This window comes from Ranitomeya imitator, chromosome 8 (genome assembly GCF_032444005.1).
Source record: "Ranitomeya imitator isolate aRanImi1 chromosome 8, aRanImi1.pri, whole genome shotgun sequence".
In the NCBI taxonomy this organism is placed as follows: domain Eukaryota; kingdom Metazoa; phylum Chordata; class Amphibia; order Anura; family Dendrobatidae; genus Ranitomeya; species Ranitomeya imitator.
Window position 1 is genome coordinate 44,414,867 of NC_091289.1, and position 18,844 is coordinate 44,433,710.

General features: G+C 44.8%; 1 protein-coding gene across 1 annotated transcript in view; it reads right to left on the reverse strand.

Annotated features, from left to right (window-relative positions):
* Nucleotides 1–633, reverse strand: part of LOC138647651 (inter-alpha-trypsin inhibitor heavy chain H3-like) — a 133,005-nt gene extending 132,372 nt beyond the window's left edge. The window contains exon 1 of the mRNA XM_069736817.1: nt 526–633. Coding sequence (XP_069592918.1) covers nt 526–618 — 93 coding nt within the window. The 5' untranslated portion in view covers nt 619–633. The remainder of the gene's footprint in view (nt 1–525) is intronic.
* Between the last annotated feature and the right edge of the window lie 18,211 nt (nt 634–18,844).

Here is an 18,844-nt window from a genome sequence, read left to right on the forward strand (position 1 = left end):
TTTTTGTTACTTGATATAATTTGTTATTTTTTTTTAAGCATCAGAAAAATTAATTGATCTTTTTTAGAAATTTGTGCTACAGTAGTTCTACTGTGGGATCGGATTACGCAGACTAGCTTTTGCTTCCCAAGTGTATCAATGAGCCCTGAAACCCATGATCCCACCAATACTTCTTCTGTTGCCCTTCCATGAACCATTTTTTCTTCACGGAGTATCAAGAATACTCTACTGCTAAGGAATTGCTTTGACCCATTCATCTAATCAACACAATTTGACCCTTTCAAAGTATCCCTAATCCTTCATTTTCTCCTGCTTAACATTAATTTCAAGGACTGACTGGATTCTTACTGCTTAATTTAGTGCACCTTGACATATGACATTGTAACAAAATAATTAATGTTCTTTATTATTATTAAGATCATTAATGTTATAGCTGATTTAGATGGCTGATACATATATTTATAGATATTTGTATATTCAGTACGTTTGCATATAACAGTTATGCCCACTAAATATTTTACTGACCTGAATGGTTCTTAATCCTTCAATCAGTAGATCACCATTTATTGGAGACAGAACATGCATGAATACTGTAAAAAGCAGCAGGAGTTGATCCATCCTGGAAACCTGGCTATTACCTGGGCATTTAGGCATAAAAAAGGGTGTAAATAAGCAATAGGAAGTTAAAGATTCAATATCAACAGGATCTCTGCCTGTGAGGACTGAATCTGTCTTAATCTTAATTCCCCACATCGAGATATTTCTAAATTTGAAATGTTATTTCCTTGTTGTAAATGTATTAATTAAAACAGATTAATGTTTTCTAACTGCTAGACTCACTTTATCACTTGAATATCCACTTTAACATTTTGACAAAGGGTACCTAAATTCTGCACACATGTTTCTTGTAGCCAGATAGCATTCTCAGTATTTTCGCCTCAGGAGGATTTTTTCCGCTCCTATTTTGCTTTAGTGGAGAAATAGCCTTTGGTTGTTAATATGTTAGAGATGTGCCAAGACTTTCAAATATATTGAAAGCAAAAAGTATTATATATGCTTCGTATAACCTAATCTTTGGATTATTGAAGGGGTGAACATACCATGAATTACTCACCTGTCCTGGCTTTGGTGCTAGCTCTTAGTTCCTTCCCCAAGTCATAATTAACTTTGTGCAATTCCACCCTGAGTTACTGCTGTGACCTGGCAACTACCTTTGAAATAATCACCCAAGATTTTAAGGCAGAATCAGACAGCTCTATGATGTCTGAGTATTCGGTAAGCTATTCTGTTGCCTGTTCATGCTATACTGGTGCTGTTCACAATACAATGTTGCTGCAGCAGTGTGCATTATTTTCAGCAAGCAAGAATCCAGAATCATCACTTCTGCCTGCAGTTAACTATTTGTTTGTGGATTGCCTACGTCCCTGCCATTGGCCATTTGTCTGCTGATAGCGTACAACTTTTCCATTAACTATTTGTTTGATCCAAATCCTGTGCTGACTATACATCTACAGTTCTTGTGTATATCCACACTCCTGGCTTTATGTATTCTATTGTTCCTGGTCTTCTTATTTGCCTGCAGTCTTGTATACCTTATTGTCATGGTCCTTGCTGATCTATGTGCCATCTGGCAAATCATGCGCTCTGTGTTCTATCTTACCTATGGCTTAGAGAATTCACTTTCCTAGGTGAACCCATGTGTGCAACCGGTGTAGTTTCACAGGACCTAGTAGATAAGGGGGTACTTTCACTTATAGAGGGGCAAGAGTGTAATGATTGTGGTCACAAAGAGTGTAACCGTGATCCGGACCCCGGTGGAAGTCAACTGATACCAGCAACTATTTCAATCCCTATTCTCGCTGGGTCTCTGCACTACAATACATGCTACCGGCCAATCAGAGGTCCGCATCTGACATCATCATGCAAGTCACTGGTGGCGCATTACAATTAAGTCATGTGCTGCTCACCGATTGCATGCTGAAGTCAGCTGCCGGCTTCTGCGCCGGCCATAGAAGAGGATACAACATGTCATAGGAGTTGTGGAAGGACAGTAGAATAGGTTTTTTCTATTTATTTCCATTTATTGGAGAAGAGCAGCAGCCCAAGGATATTATTACTGGAAGAAGCCAGGACGATGCACATTATACCAGGATGGGGACATATATTACTAAAATGAGCACAGGTTGGGGGACATTATACCAGGATATACTCTGCACATCTACTGTTCTTGCAAAGAGGCTCTCAGATGTCTGTATCTGCCCCTGGTACGATATATCCAACATTTTTCCGGCTTCTTCAATAGCGGGAAATTTACTTTTCAAATTTGTGGATATTTAATACTACACATTTTAATTTATTGACTGCAAAAATATTCACATGCAAATTTGTTTATCTTTACAACGCATTTTTTTCTTAAGTGCATTACAACCAATGTTTCTGAATGAATTTGGCGCATCTTTCATCTGCCGTGTGCCACCACCAGAAATGTACTCTCGTCAGTAGCTGATGGAATTGTTAGAATTGTTAATAATGAGATTGTATTGGTGGACTGATTGGATTGGTGACTTTATCCTGTTTTCCTTTGTGAAAGTTAAAGAAACTTTTGCAACAACCAGAAGGAAAAATAATTCCTTTCTACAAAGCCAACAGGAAGCAGCCAGCATTACATTTTTTTCAGCTTTTCAGTAGGGATTCAGGAAGGAATGTACGCTCGTCTTATTTAACAGATAATAATTATGTGCATGCCGCACTGCCACAGATAAAGATAACCCTTCCCTTGGCTATGACTAAAAAAAGCAGTTGTGTGTCAACAGAAAAACAATATCTGAAGCATAAAACATATTAACATAACACAAGCATAACTGTAACAACACTCACCGTTTTGCTGCGATGGTACATGTAATAAACATAGATATTAGGACCTCTGCCCCTCCAGTAATCCAGTGTCTTCTGTTTTGTGTCCCACCTACAACATTTCCCTGACTCAAAAGGTCCTACTTATGTCCGGTATTGCAGGAATTGTTAATATGTGATACTTTACTTATCTTGATTGATAACATGCTTTCAACATCCTCCACATTCCTGAAGTTTTCAGATTTATCAGTATTTTAAGGCGGTGATAAAGGAATTTTATGTGAAATATTTCTGCTTATAGCTAACAATTATCATGCAGGAGTTTACAGATGGGGTGGGCACGTTTTGAAACTACCATGTGTGCACCAACAAAATTTTTGCCACCCGCGTCAAAACATAATTGTCATTTTAAATCTAATTAAGTTTAAAATGTATTTAAAAAATCACTACATTATTGATATCAATAAATAATAGAAATAAAGTTTAAAATCCGCTTGGCATGATCTGAAAATTCACTGATACGCTTTTTGTGTCTCAGTTCCCTTATTAATTTGTCCACTTTTTCAAGGTATAAATTTGCAGCATCTGTCATGCATGTACAGCAGATAAGTATGCTGTCTGGACTGAGCTCTGAATCTGAACCTTCTCCATACAATGTGTACTCAATGTCACCACTCTGTTTGTTGGATACCTGGGGCAAGGGGCTCCTACTCTACCTCTAGGGGCGCCCCAGCTATCCTTGCTCCCCGGATAACCTCAGGCAGTTAAGATGCTGGAGCCACGTACCTTGCGGAACTACTGAATCCGGCATATATCCAACCACCTCCTCTACCAAGGGAAGTGGAGAGTAACAGTAAACTTATATACACAAGCCAGAGAAACAAGGGAAGATGTACAGGGATAAATGAGAATACCAATCATACAAATGTGCATTCACAGAAAACAGCGAGGAACATCGGGGGAAAAGGTAGGTAAACTAAATGGGAGAGGATAAGGGATTGCACATAGTAGAAACTCCAAGCAACTGTTAGAATCTGTTTAGTTTGTGACTATCCGCCATTTTCTTGCGGAGTTCTGGCTGCTGGTCTTTTTCCTCTGGTGCTGGTTTGTCTTGGGTCAGGTGTTTGTTTCACTCTTTATTAACCAGCACCTGTCTCCCAGTCCTTGCTGGACAACAGTGTTTATCGGAGGAGTTGGTTTTCTCCTGTCAGATAACTGCTCCTTCACCCCAATCCCACTGCCACCATCTGTTACCCTCCCTTCCTTTGAGCTGCACTCTGTGCACATCTATTCCCCCTCCAACCTCCAACTGGCTGTCATTTACCGCCCCCCAGGGCCAGCCACCACCTTCTTTGACCACTTCACCACCTGGCTACTTCATTTCCTTTCTGCGGACATCCCCACTATCATCATGGGTGACTTCAACATCCCCATTGACACTTCCCTCTCAGCTGCTACTAAACTTCTATCTCTCACATCCACTCACAAAGATGGTCACACACTGGACCTCATCTTCACCCGCCTGTGCTCCCTATCCTCTCTAACTCACCTCTTCCTCTTTCTGACCACAATCTACTCACATTCTCTTCCCTCTCCACTCCTTGTCTACAATCCCCACCCCACAAACTTGCACACCCTTGCAGAAATCTTAAACACCTTGATCTACACTAACTCAGTGAATCCCTCCTCCCTCTCACAGACATAAGTTCCCTACACAATGCAGATGACGCTGCCGCTCTATATAACACCACAATAGCTGCAGCTTTGGAATCTCTTGTCCCTCTCACACATACCAAAGCTCGCAAAATCAACAGACAGCCCTGGCACACCAGCCTGACCCAAGAACTGAGGCGAGCTTCCAGGACTGCTGAGCGGAGATGGAAAAGATCCCACTCCAACGAGCACTTCATCGCATTCAAACAGTCCCTCACTGCTTTCAAGACCACATTCGCCACAGCAAAACAAACCTACTTCTCATCTCTCATATCCTCCCTGTCTCACAACCCTAAACAGTTATTCAACACCTTCAACTCTCTCCTCTGTCCCCCAGCACCTCCTCCCTCCCCACTCATCTCAGCTGAAGACTTTACCTCATTTTTCAAGCAGAAGATTGAGAACATCAGAGACAGTTTTAGTCGACAACCCCAGAGCCCTTCCTCCCAACTACCCAGCCCTCCACCTCCAAAACCAACTTCTCCACCATTACACAAGATCGACTCTCCACTCTACTCTCAAGATCGCATCTCACCACCTGTGCACTTGACCCGACTCTTCCCATATGATCCCAAACCTCGCCACCGTCTTCATCCCAACTCTAACCCATCTCTTCAACCTATCACTAACAACTGGTGTTTTCCCCTCAAGATTTAAACATGCCTCAATCACACCTATCCCCAAAAAGCCCTCTCTTGACCCATCCTCTGAATCTAGCTATCGCCCTATATCACTTCTCCCCATGCCTCAAAACTACTGGAACAACACATCCATCTTGAAATGTCCTCCCATCTATCTTCCTGCTCCCTCTTTGACTGCTTACAATCAGGCTTCCGGTCGCACCACTCCATTGAAACTGCCCTAACTAAGTTCCCCAATGACATATTATCCACCAAGAGCAAGCGACACTACTCTATCCTCCTCCTCCTGGACCTGTCCTCTGCCTTTGACACAGTGGACCATTCCCTATTACTACACACCCTCTCATCTCTTGGCATCACAGACTTGGCCCTATCCTGGATCTCGTCATACCTAACTGACTGAACATTCAGTGTCTCCCATTCACACACCACCTCCTCACCTCGCCCCCTATCTGTCGGAGTCCCGCAAGGTTCAGTTCTAGGGTCCCTGCTCTTCCCCATTTACACTTTTGGTCTGGGACAGCTCATAGAATCTCACGGTTTTCAGTATCATCTCTATGCTGATAACACACAGATCTACATCTCTGGACCAGATATCACCACGCTACTAACCAGAATCCCCCAATGTCTATCTGCTATTTCATACTTCTTCTCCGCTAGATTTCTAAAACTTAACATGGACAAAACAGAATTCATTGTCTTTCCCCATCTCACGCGACCCCCCCAACGAACCTATCCATTACAGTAAACGGCTGCCCACTCTCCCCAGTCCCACAAGCTCAATGCCTCGGGGTAATCCTCGACAATGATCTCCCCTTCAAACCGCATATCCAAGCCCTTTACATTTCCTGCGGCCTTCAACTCAAAAATATTTCACGGATCCATACATTCCTCAACCAAGAATCTGCAAAAATCCTAGTCCATGCCCTCATCATCTCCCGTCTCGACTACTGTAACCTCCTGCTCTGTAGCCTCCCCTCTAACACTCTCGCACCCCTCCAATCTATTCTAAACTCAGCTGCCTGACTAATCCACCTGTCCCCTCGCTATTCCCTGACCTCTCCCCTCTGTCAATCCCTTCACTGGCTCCCCATTACCCAGAGATTCTAGTACAAAAGCCTAACCATGACATACAAAGCCATCCACAACCTGTCTCCTCCATACATCTGTGACCTCGTCTCCCGGTACTTACCTGCACGCAACCTCCGATCCTCACAAGATCTTCTTCTCTACTCCCCTGTTATGAAAGGCAATTCAGTACTACAATGGACATAGCGGTCAGAGCACATACAGTGATCTGACAATAACCCAAAATCATAGAACGAGCTCTGAGACGTGGGAACTCTGCAGACCGCAATCCCTAATCCTCTTCAAACAACACTAGAGGCAGCCGTGGATTGCGCCTAACTCTGCCTATGCAACTCGGCACAGCCTGAGAAACTAACTAGCCTGAAGATAGAAAATAAGCCTACCTTGCCTCAGAGAAATACCCCAAAGGAAAAGGCAGCCCCCCACATATAATGACTGTGAGTTAAGATGAAAAGACAAACGTAGAGATGAAATAGATTCAGCAAAGTGAGGCCCGACTTTCTTAACAGATAGAGGATAGAAAAGGTAACTTTGCGGTCTACACAAAACCCTAAAGAAAACCACGCAAAGGGGGCAAAAAGACCCTCCGTACCGAACTAACGGCACGGAGGTACACCCTTTGCGTCCCAGAGCTTCCAGCAACAAATTAGACAAGCTGGACAGAAAAAATAGCAAACAAAAAGCAAAGAAGAACTTAGCTATGCAGAGCAGCAGGCCACAGGAATGATCCAGGGAAAAGCAAGTCCAACACTGGAACATTGACAGGAAGCCAGGATCAAAGCATTAGGTGGAGTTAAGTAGAGAAGCACCTAACGACCTCACCAGATCACCTGAGGGAGGAAACTCAGAAGCCGCAGTACCACTTCCCTCCACCAACAGAAGCTCACAGAGAGAATCAGCCGAAGTACCACTTGTGACCACAGGAGGGAGCTCTGCCACAGAATTCACAACAGTACCCCCCCCCTTGAGGAGGGGTCACCGAACCCTCACCAGAGCCCCCAGGCCGACCAGGATGAGCCACATGAAAGGCACGAACAAGATCGGGAGCATGGACATCAGAGGCAAAAACCCAGGAATTATCTTCCTGAGCATAACCCTTCCATTTAACCAGATACTGGAGTTTCCGTCTAGAAACACGAGAATCCAAAATCTTCTCCACAATATACTCCAATTCCCCCTCCACCAAAACCTGGGCAGGAGGATCAACAGATGGAACCATAGGTGCCACGTATCTCCGCAACAATGACCTATGGAATACGTTATGTATGGAAAAAGAATCTGGAAGGGTCAGACGAAAAGACACAGGATTAAGAACCTCAGAAATCCTATACGGACCAATGAAAAGAGGTTTAAACCTAGGAGAGGAAACCTTCATAGGAATATGACGAGAAGATAACCAAACCAGATCCCCAACACGAAGTCGGGGACCCACACGGCGTCTGCGATTAGCGAAACGTTGAGCCTTCTCCTGGGACAAGGTCAAATTGTCCACTACATGAGTCCAAATCTGCTGCAACCTGTCCACCACAGTATCCACACCAGGACAGTCTGAAGACTCAACCTGTCCTGAAGAGAAACGAGGATGGAACCCAGAATTGCAGAAAAATGGCGAAACCAAGGTAGCCGAGCTAGCCCGATTATTAAGGGCGAACTCAGCCAAAGGCAAAAAGGACACCCAGTCATCCTGATCGGCAGAAACAAAGCATCTCAGATATGTTTCCAAGGTCTGATTGGTTCGTTCGGTCTGGCCATTAGTCTGAGGATGGAAAGCCGAGGAAAAAGACAAGTCAATGCCCATCCTACCACAAAAGGCTCGCCAAAACCTTGAAACAAACTGGGAACCTCTGTCAGAAACGATATTCTCTGGAATGCCATGTAAACGAACCACATGCTGGAAGAACAATGGCACCAAATCAGAGGAGGAAGGCAATTTAGACAAAGGTACCAGATGGACCATCTTAGAAAAGCGATCACAGACCACCCAAATGACTGACATCTTTTGAGAAACGGGAAGATCAGAAATAGAATCCATAGAGATATGTGTCCAAGGCCTCTTTGGGACCGGCAAGGGCAAAAGCAACCCACTGGCACGAGAACAGCAGGGCTTAGCCCGAGCACAAATCCCACAGGACTGCACAAAAACACGCACATCCCGCGACAGAGACGGCCACCAAAAGGATCTAGCCACCAACTCTCTGGTACCAAAGATTCCAGGATGACCAGCCAACACCGAACAATGAACCTCAGAGATAACTTTATTGGTCCACCTATCAGGGACAAACAGTCTCTCCGCTGGACAACGATCAGGTTTATTAGCCTGAAATTTTTGCAGCACCCGCCGCAAATCAGGGGAGATGGCAGACACAATTACTCCTTCCTTGAGGATACCCGCCGGCTCAGACAAACCCGGAGAGTCGGGCACAAAACTCCTAGACAGAGCATCCGCCTTCACATTTTTAGAGCCCGGAAGGTACGAAATCACAAAGTCAAAACGGGCAAAAAACAGCGACCAACGAGCCTGTCTAGGATTCAACCGCTTAGCAGACTCAAGATAAGTCAAGTTCTTATGATCAGTCAATACCACCACGCGATGCTTAGCTCCTTCAAGCCAATGACGCCACTCCTCAAATGCCCACTTCATGGCCAGCAACTCTCGGTTGCCCACATCATAATTTCGCTCAGCAGGCGAAAACTTCCTGGAAAAAAAAGCGCATGGTTTCATCACTGAGCAATCAGAACCTCTCTGCGACAAAACAGCCCCTGCTCCAATCTCAGAAGCATCAACCTCGACCTGGAATGGAAGAGAAACATCTGGTTGACACAACACAGGGGCAGAAGAAAAACGACGCTTCAAGTCTTGAAAAGCTTCCACAGCAGCAGAAGACCAATTGACCAAATCAGCACCCTTCTTGGTCAAATCGGTCAATGGTTTGGCAATACTAGAAAAATTGCAGATGAAGCGACGATAAAAATTAGCAAAGCCTGAGGGGAGAAATCCCACTGAGTTTGTTGAAAACTGGCTGCTGGAGAAGATTGGGAACACAGTGTTGACAAAAGTCTTTGCTGTTGAACGGGCTCATAGGGTCCCGCCGCAGCCCCCTCCCCCAGGAGCGAATCCCCGTACCATGCTTGCTAAAATACTCAATTACAGAGACAGAGACATTATCCTTAGAAAGGCTAGAGAGATGGAGGATCTGACGGCTGGAGGTCAGAAAATCGCCATTTATCCGGATTATTCCGCTGCGGTTCAGAAACAGCGGATGAAGTTTACTGGAGTCAAGCGGTGACTGAGGGAGCTGGGAGTGCAGTACTCAGTGATGTTTCCCGCCAAGCTGAGACTGGTGGCTTTTAATAAGACCCACTTTTTCTTGACACCGGAGGACGCTACCCAGTGGCTTGATACTCATGAGAAAAAACTTAAGGGAATGGGCGACTGACATTTCGGCGAGATCCAGTTGGGATTTGTTTTCTCTGTCGATAGAGGAGAGTTCTGCGCTCGTTAGCAATGGTTAAAGAGTTGAGCAACTGTTGGGGGTTTTGCTGGGCCATATTGAAGGAATGGTCGGAGGGGACAGTACCAACTACTAAGTACGGGGGAGGAGGGTTATGCTGGGTACTGTGAACTGGTTTGGTACTTTTTCTATATGTTAATATAAGTTGAAATGTTAAGATACAATAAAGTGAAAGTTGGGGGGGAAATTGTGATTGCTATGGCAGCGGGACACGAATGGAGAGGGTTAAGTAAGAGAGAGTGTTCGCAGTGGGCAGTGGAGCCCCACTCTTGCTGAGAGGAAGAATGCGTTATATTGGGGGGGTTAGGGGGGCAAGTTGGGAGGGGGCAGGGGGGGTGGGAGGACTGGGGCAGCTCATACTTGGGAAATTGGATACTATGAGAAATGATGAGCCACATGATGGGAGATTGTATTAAAATATTGAGTTGGAATGTGAGAGGTCTGGCGGATAAAACACGGCGGGCGGCAAGTCTGCAGTATGTCCGAGAACAGAAAGTCTCAATGATATGCCTGCTGGAGACACATTTAGTGCGGGAGAGGGTGAACATATTGAATAGGCGCTGGATACAGAGGGCGTATCATTCTACTTTCTCGACGTATTCTAGGGGTGTGTCTGTGTTAATACCTGCGGGGGTGCAGTATGAGGAGGTAATGGTAAAAGAGGATGTCGATGGTCAGTATGTGGTGGTGAAATGTAAAATGAATGGAGTATTGGTATGTATAGTGGCAATGTATATTCCGCCCCCATACTCAAGCAAGAAGATAAGAGAGGTGCTGGAGAGGGTAGAGCGCTGGGGACCGTTACCATTACTAATTATCGGCGACCTTAATAATATATGTGATGACTTTTGGGATAAGAACAAAAACCCCCAGAATAGGACGGCGGGACATATCACTACGTTTGGGACTTATGTCGGGGAAGTGGGCATGGTTGATTTATGGAGAGTTAGGCATATCGGGGAAAGGGCGTATTCATGCTACTCACCAGCTCATGGTACGCTGTCTAGGATTGATCTGGCACTGGGTAACCGATTACTAGATATGATGGTAAGGGACGTGAGATATTTACCTAGGGCTCTCTCAGACCATAGTCCAGTTGAAGTGGAATTTCGATCAGTGGGGACACGGAACGGGAGCAGAAGGGAGTGGAAAATTCACCCTAATTGGCTACACAGTATAGACTTGGAGAAGATTAAGAAGGAATTGGTGGAATTTTTTGAGATAAATGAGGGTAGCGTAGATGTGCTTACTGTGTGGGAAACCATGAAAGCGTACTTGAGAGGGCTGTTGTTTAGGGATATTAGCAGGTGTAAGCGGAAATCGAGAGAAGCAGAGAGGCTGGCGATAGATGGGCTGAGGGTGGCTGAAGATGAGATGGTAATAATGGGTACTTTGGAGGCTGGGAGGAGGTTAAAGGCAGCTCAAAGCCAGCTAGAGGCGGTCTTGCTGAGTAAGGCTGAAAGGAAGAGGGAATTCATGAATTTGGCCTATTACCAGGAGGGTGAATCAGTGGGTCATTTGCTGTCGCTGGTGGCATCTGCCCAGAGAAATACTTCCTTTGTTCACTCTTTGGTGACTGGGAGTGGTGTTGCTGTTTCTGAGACTTCAGAGATTTTGGAGACTTTTGCAGATTTTTACGCAGACTTAATCTCCTCTCGGGTAGATGGGTCAATGGAGGACACGGTGGTGTTCCTTGAGGAGTTGGAGCTCCCGAGGCTGAGTGACACAGCTAGGGAGGATTTGGAGGCTCCCATTACGGAGGAGGAACTGGGACGGGCATTGCAGTCGATGGCTAATGGGAAGGCGCCTGGCGTAGACGGATTTCCTGCCGAAATTTATAAAAGCTTGGGGGAAGTGTTGATCCCTAAATTGAAGGCGGTCTTGGAAGAGGCTACGAATGGTGGAAGGCTACCGGCATCTATGCGGGAGGCCACAATAGTGGTGATTCCAAAGGAGGGGAAAGACCCGACACAGCCGGATTCATATCGGCCAATTTCTGTGCTTACTATCGACGTTAAACTCCTGGCTAAGGTGTTGGCGATGAGGTTGACAAGTGTTATTTCTGGCCTGATACACTCAGACCAGTCTGGCTTTATGCCTGATAGGTCAACTGCGATTAATCTACGAAGGCTGTATATGAACTTGCAACTCAAAGCCGATAACTGTGGCCAGAGAGTTATTGCATCTTTAGACGCTCACAAGGCATTCGATAGTGTGGAGTGGGGGTATCTCTGGCAGGTGTTGCGAAGAATGGGGTTTGGACCGCAGTTCATATCATGGATTCAATTAATGTACTCGATGCCGATGGCCAGGGTTAGGGTAAACGGGGAGTTGTCACGGACCATACAATTGGCTAGAGGGACGAGACAGGGGTGTCCGCTTTCCCCCCTTTTGTTTGCTCTGGCGGTGGAACCACTGGCCGCTACGCTTCGACAGTCTGATGAGATGATGGGGTTTAAATATGGGGTGATTGAAGAAAGGGTGGCGTTGTATGCGGATGATATTTTGTTGTTTCTGGCTGACCCGGTTGCATCCTTGGAGGGAGCCATTGGGATTATTGAACGATTCGGATCAGTGTCGGGACTTAGGATAAATTGGAGTAAGTCTATCTTGTTTAAGGTGGACGATGTGGATGGGGAGCCATTGGAGGACGGGCGACTGGAGGTGACGAGTAAATTTAAGTACCTGGGAATATGGGTATCTATGCCGGTCACTGACTATATACATGAGAATCTGACTCCAATCTTGGGTGCCCTCAAGGCAAAAGCGGATGCATGGCTTAAGCTACATTTGTCTGTGGTAGGCAGGGTGAATCTTATCAAAATGATTCTGATGCCGAAAATATTGTATATTCTTCACAATGCGCCGGTTTGGATACCACGTGGGAAATTTAGACAGATCAACTCTCTGTTTAGGAATTTGATTTGGCGGAGGCAGCATCCGCGTATCAAACTGGAGACACTTCAGCGACCCAAGGATGATGGGGGTCTGGCATTGCCTAACCCTGAGTTGTACTTTCTTGCAGCCCAGAGTCACCATTTAAGGGGCTGAGCGCATGAAGGGTCATCTGGGGCAGTACAGCGGTTGATGGAGGGGGTGACAAAAAGAAGGCCAGTGGTGCAATGTTTGGAGGATGGATCCTTGGAGAGTTTGGGGAAGCTATATCCGACTTTGCTGTTGATACGCAAGCTGTGGAGTAGATTGAGGCACATACGTGGGATCACGGACTTGACTAGATACTCGCCGCTGAAAGAATTTGAGGCATTGGGGGTACTGATAGAGTGGTTGGGCAAAGGGATTCAGTATGTGTATCAAATAATTGAACAAGGTGAACTGAAATCATTTTCCCAATTGCAGGCGGAATTTGGTCTTGGGTCTGCAGGGGAGTATCAATATTTGCGGATGAGGCATGCCTTTGGAGCTCAGAGTAGGAACGGAGGTATTAGGATTCAAAGGGATATAGTACTGGAGTATGTGTGTAATGATGGGACGACTGGAGGAGTCATATCCACTCTGTACAGGGATCTGTTGCACACTTTTCTATTGGGGTTTCCAATAATGGCAAGAGCTAAATGGGAAAGGGATTTGGACCTAATAGATAACGAGACTTGGGAGTCGGTGTTGGAATGGATCCCAAGACTGTCGCTGAGTGAACCGTATAGACTGTCACAGCTCTATGTGATACACAGAGTTTATAAGTCTCCAATGGTGCTATATAAGGCAGGATTGCGTAATGACTCTGAATGTCCGAGGTGTAAGTCTACGGATGCAGACATTTTCCATATGATGTGGACATGTCCGAGGTTGGCTGCCTTCTGGGTGGTAGTTTTGAGTCGTATGGAAGGTGCGTATGGATGCACGGTGCCAAGGGATCCAGTTGTCTGTTTGTTGGGATGCGTGGATGAGATTGGAGTGGATAAACACCTAAAGATAGCTATAGCTATGGCTAGGAAGGTGATAGCTAGAACCTGGATTAAGGAAGAGCCGCCGTCAAGAGGAGAGTTCCTCCAGTAAGTGAAACAGGGCCTGACACTAGAAAAAGGGATTTATAAGAAGAAAGGGAAAACTGAAACGTTCAATAAAATGTGGTCTCCATGGATTGCTATGGGATAGTAATGTGAAGTGTGGCTTATACGAGTGGTTGAGGGATTAGATACTCTATTGTTTTAATGATGGTAGTAATTAACAAGATGAGCTGCTTTGTGGGGGTGGGGGGCTTTGGGATCGAAGGGGGCTGTTTGAAGGGGGAGGGGGGGGAAATACTCTATATTGAAAATGTAAATGTAACATGTTAATTGCCTTGTTATTCTTAATAAAAATTTATTTGAATAAAAAAAAAAATTAGCAAAGCCCAGGAACTTTTGCAGACTTTTCAGAGATGTCGGCTGAGTCCAATCATGGATGGCTTGGACCTTAACAGGATCCATCTCGATAGTAGAAGGGGAAAAGATGAACCCCAAAAATGAAACCTTCTGCACACCAAAGAGACACTTTGATCCCTTCACAAACAAAGAATTAGCACGCAGGACCTGAAAAACTGCTCTGACCTGCTTCACATGAGACTCCCAATCATCCGAGAAGATCAAAATGTCATCCAAGTACACAATCAGGAATTTATCCAGGTACTCTCGGAAGATGTCATACATAAAGGACTGAAACACTGATGGAGCATTGGCAAGTCCGAATGGCATCACTAGATACTCAAAATGACCCTCGGGCGTATTAAATGCAGTTTTCCATTCATCTCCTCGCCTGATTCGCACCAGATTATACGCACCACGAAGATCTATCTTGGTGAACCAACTAGCCCCCTTAATCCGAGCAAACAAATCAGATAACAATGGCAAGGGGTACTGAAATTTAACCGTGATCTTATTAAGAAGGCGGTAATCTATACAAGGTCTCAGCGAACCATCCTTCTTGGCTACAAAAAAGAACCCTGCTCCTAATGGTGACGATGATGGGCGAATATGCCCCTTCTCCAGGGATTCCTTTACATAACTGCGCATAGCGGCGTGCTCAGGCACGGATAAATTAAACAGTCGACCTTTTGGGAATTTACTACCAGGAATCAAATTGATAGCACAATCACAATCCCTATGCGGAGGTAGGGCATCGGACTTGGGCTCATCAAATACATCCCGGTAATCAGACAAGAACTCTGGAACCTCAGAAGGGGTGGATGACGAAATTGACAGAAATGGAACATCACCATGTACCCCCTGACAACCCCAGCTGGACACCGACATGGATTTCCAATCTAATACTGGATTATGGGCTTGTAGCCATGGCAACCCCAACACGACCACATCATGCAGATTATGCAACACCAGAAAGCGAATAACCTCCTGATGTGCAGGAGCCATGCACATGGTCAGCTGGGTCCAGTATTGAGGCTTATTCTTGGCCAAAGGCGTAGCATCAATTCCTCTCAATGGAATAGGACACTGCAAGGGCTCTAAGAGAAACCCACAACGCTTAGCATACTCCAAGTCCATCAAATTCAGGGCAGCGCCTGAATCCACAAATGCCATGACAGAATACGATGACAAAGAGCAGATCAAGGTAATGGACAGAAGAAATTTTGACTGTACCGTACCAATGGTGGCAGACCTAGCGAACCGCTTAGTGCGCTTAGGACAATCAGAGATAGCATGAGTGGAATCACCACAGTAGAAACACAGCCCATTCAGACGTCTGTGTTCTTGCCGTTTAACTCTGGTCAAAGTCCTATCGCACTGCATAGGCTCAGGTTTAAGCTCAGGTAATACCGCCAAATGGTGCACAGATTTACGCTCACGCAAGCGTCGACCGATCTGAATGGCCAAAGACATAGACTCATTCAAACCAGCAGGCATAGGAAATCCCACCATGACATCCTTAAGGGCTTCAGAGAGACCCTTTCTGAACATAGCTGCCAGCGCAGATTCATTCCATTGAGTGAGCACGGACCACTTTCTAAATTTCTGACAATATACCTCTATCTCATCCTGACCCTGACAAAGAGCCAGCAAATTTTTCTCTGCCTGATCCACTGAATTAGGTTCATCGTACAGCAATCCGAGCGCCAGGAAAAACGCATCGATATTACTCAATGCAGGATCTCCTGGCGCAAGAGAAAATGCCCAGTCCTGAGGGTCGCCGCGCAAAAAAGAAATAACAATCAAAACCTGTTGAACTGGATCACCAGAGGAGTGAAGTTTCAAGGCCAGAAATAATTTACAATTATTTTTGAAACTCAGAAACTTAGTTCTATCTCCAAAAAACAAATCAGGAATAGGAATTCTTGGTTCCAACATAGCTTTCTGATCAATAGTGTCTTGAATCTTTTGTACTCTTGCCGAGAGCTGATCCACAAATAAAGACAGACTTCTAATGTCCATCGCTACACCTGTGTACTGAACCACCCAAATGTCTAGGGGAAAAAAAAGGCAAAACACAGTGCAAAGAAAAAAAAATGGTCTCAGAACTTTTTTTTTCCCTCTATTGAGAATCATTAGTACTTTTGGCTTCCTGTACTGTTATGAAAGGCAATTCAGTACTACAATGGACATAGCGGTCAGAGCACATACAGTGATCTGACAATAACTCAAAATCATAGAACGAGCTCTGAGACGTGGGAACTCTGCAGACCGCAATCCCTAATCCTCTCCAAACAACACTAGAGGCAGCCGTGGATTGCGCCTAACTCTGCCTATGCAACTCGGCACAGCCTGAGAAACTAACTAGCCTGAAGATAGAAAATAAGCCTAGCTTGCCTCAGAGAAATACCCCAAAGGAAAAGGCAGCCCCCCACATATAATGACTGTGAGTTAAGATGAAAAGACAAACGTAGAGATGAAATAGATTCAGCAAAGTGAGGCCCGACTTTCTTAACAGATAGAGGATAGAAAAGGTAACTTTGCGGTCTACACAAAACCCTAAAGAAAACCACGCAAAGGGGGCAAAAAGACCCTCCGTACCGAACTAACGGCACGGAGGTACACCCTTTGCGTCCCAGAGCTTCCAGCAACAAATTAGACAAGCTGGACAGAAAAAATAGCAAACAAAAAGCAAAGAAGAACTTAGCTATGCAGAGCAGCAGGCCACAGGAATGATCCAGGGAAAAGCAAGTCCAACACTGGAACATTGACAGGAAGCCAGGATCAAAGCATTAGGTGGAGTTAAGTAGAGAAGCACCTAACGACCTCACCAGATCACCTGAGGGAGGAAACTCAGAAGCCGCAATACCACTTCCCTCCACCAACAGGAGCTCACAGAGAGAATCAGCCGAAGTACCACTTGTGACCACAGGAGGGAGCTCTGCCACAGAATTCACAACACTCCCCTCTTATATCCTCTTCCCACAATCACATACAAGATTTCTCTTGCGCATCACACCTATTCTGGAACGCTCTACCGCAACATATTAGACTTTCACCTACCATCGAAACCTTCAAAAATAACCTGAAGACCTACCTCTTCCGGCAAGCCTACAACCTGCTGTAACCACCGATTGACCAAACCACTGCACGACCAGTTCTATCATCACCTACTGTATCCTCACCCATCCCTTGTAGATTGTGAGCCCTCACGGGCAGGGTCCTCTCTCCTCCTGTACCAGCTGTGACTTGTAATGTTCAAGATTATTGTACTTGTTTTTATTATGCATACCTCTCCTCACATGTAAAGTGCCATGGAATACATGGCGCTATAATAATAAATAATGATAATAATAATAATAATAATCTGCTTGAGCTCTAGCTTGGTGCTTTGCTTTGTCTTCTGTGTGTGTTATTTGTGCAGTGCTGGGACCTCTGGTTCTGCTAGCCTTAGTTTCTGTTGTTGGTTTCTGCAGCCTTCTCTTTGTTTTCTTTTTCTATTGTTTTCTATTTTTGTACCCAGTCCATAGTTCTTTTAGGGAACCCCTTCCCCTTATCTATAGGTCTACGCTTGAGATTAACCTAAGATCGTTGGTGGGTCTATTCGCAAGGAATGGGTCGCCCACCCCATCGTAGGGTTTCAGCCTAGTCATAGTGCAGGGTCAGTTTTCCCCCTTCTACCTTAGTCCTGAGTTGCAGATCCGTAACAGCAACAGCTCAGATCAAATTCCCCAAACACCTCTACCAACAACAGGCAATTATACATAGGAGAGTGGAGTGGTTAATACTGAACAGCTGAGATAATCTGAACAGGGAGGTTCAGGGACTCTGAGCTGGACAGTTTAAACTCTGCACTGCTAAAAGAAACCTGCACCATTTAATACGATGGGGAAATGCTTCTAATCGGTGCAGGAGAATGTGAAATCAGACACTGCAGTCATCTGGCACCTCTTTGTTGCGGTAAACCCATGACCCACTGGTTATGTTATACAGCCACCACATAAGTCTATTTTTAGATAAACAAAATAATTCTGCTAGAATGGCCCAGCTAAAGAAAGGGCCAAAATCACACCTGAGCAATGCATGTGACTAGTTTCTCCATATAAGAGATATAAGAGACATCTTAAAGACGTCTTTTGTGCGAAGCACTAAATAAATTTCAGTAAGCGTGTTCAACACTTTTCCCCAGTGTAACTTTTCATAATTACACATAACTTAATTTATGGGCATCTTTGGTTTGATTTTTTTGACTGTGTGCATTGGATGGGTTATCGACATCTGGTGAAGATTTCATGTCAATATCACATTTAGAAATATATTTACTTAGAAAATTGTAGAAAAAGAAAACAAAAAGCAGCACCAAAAGAAAACAAAGGGTGCAAAAAATCCTTCCAGGTATATACCAAACCTCATGCTATTGTCCAGAAAAATGAAGGCAGCACTCCAATAGAAAAAATAAAAGTGATTTATTGGCCCATGTGCAACATTTCAGTCCCTGAAACGTCGCACATGGGCCAATAAATCACTTTTATTTTTTTCTGGACAATACTTAGAAAATTGGTGACGTGTTAAATACTTATTTCAACCACTATATATATATATATATATATATATATATAAAATGTACTTTCCTGTTATGTATAGTGTTTTCCCATATGACATAGTACCCTCTTTT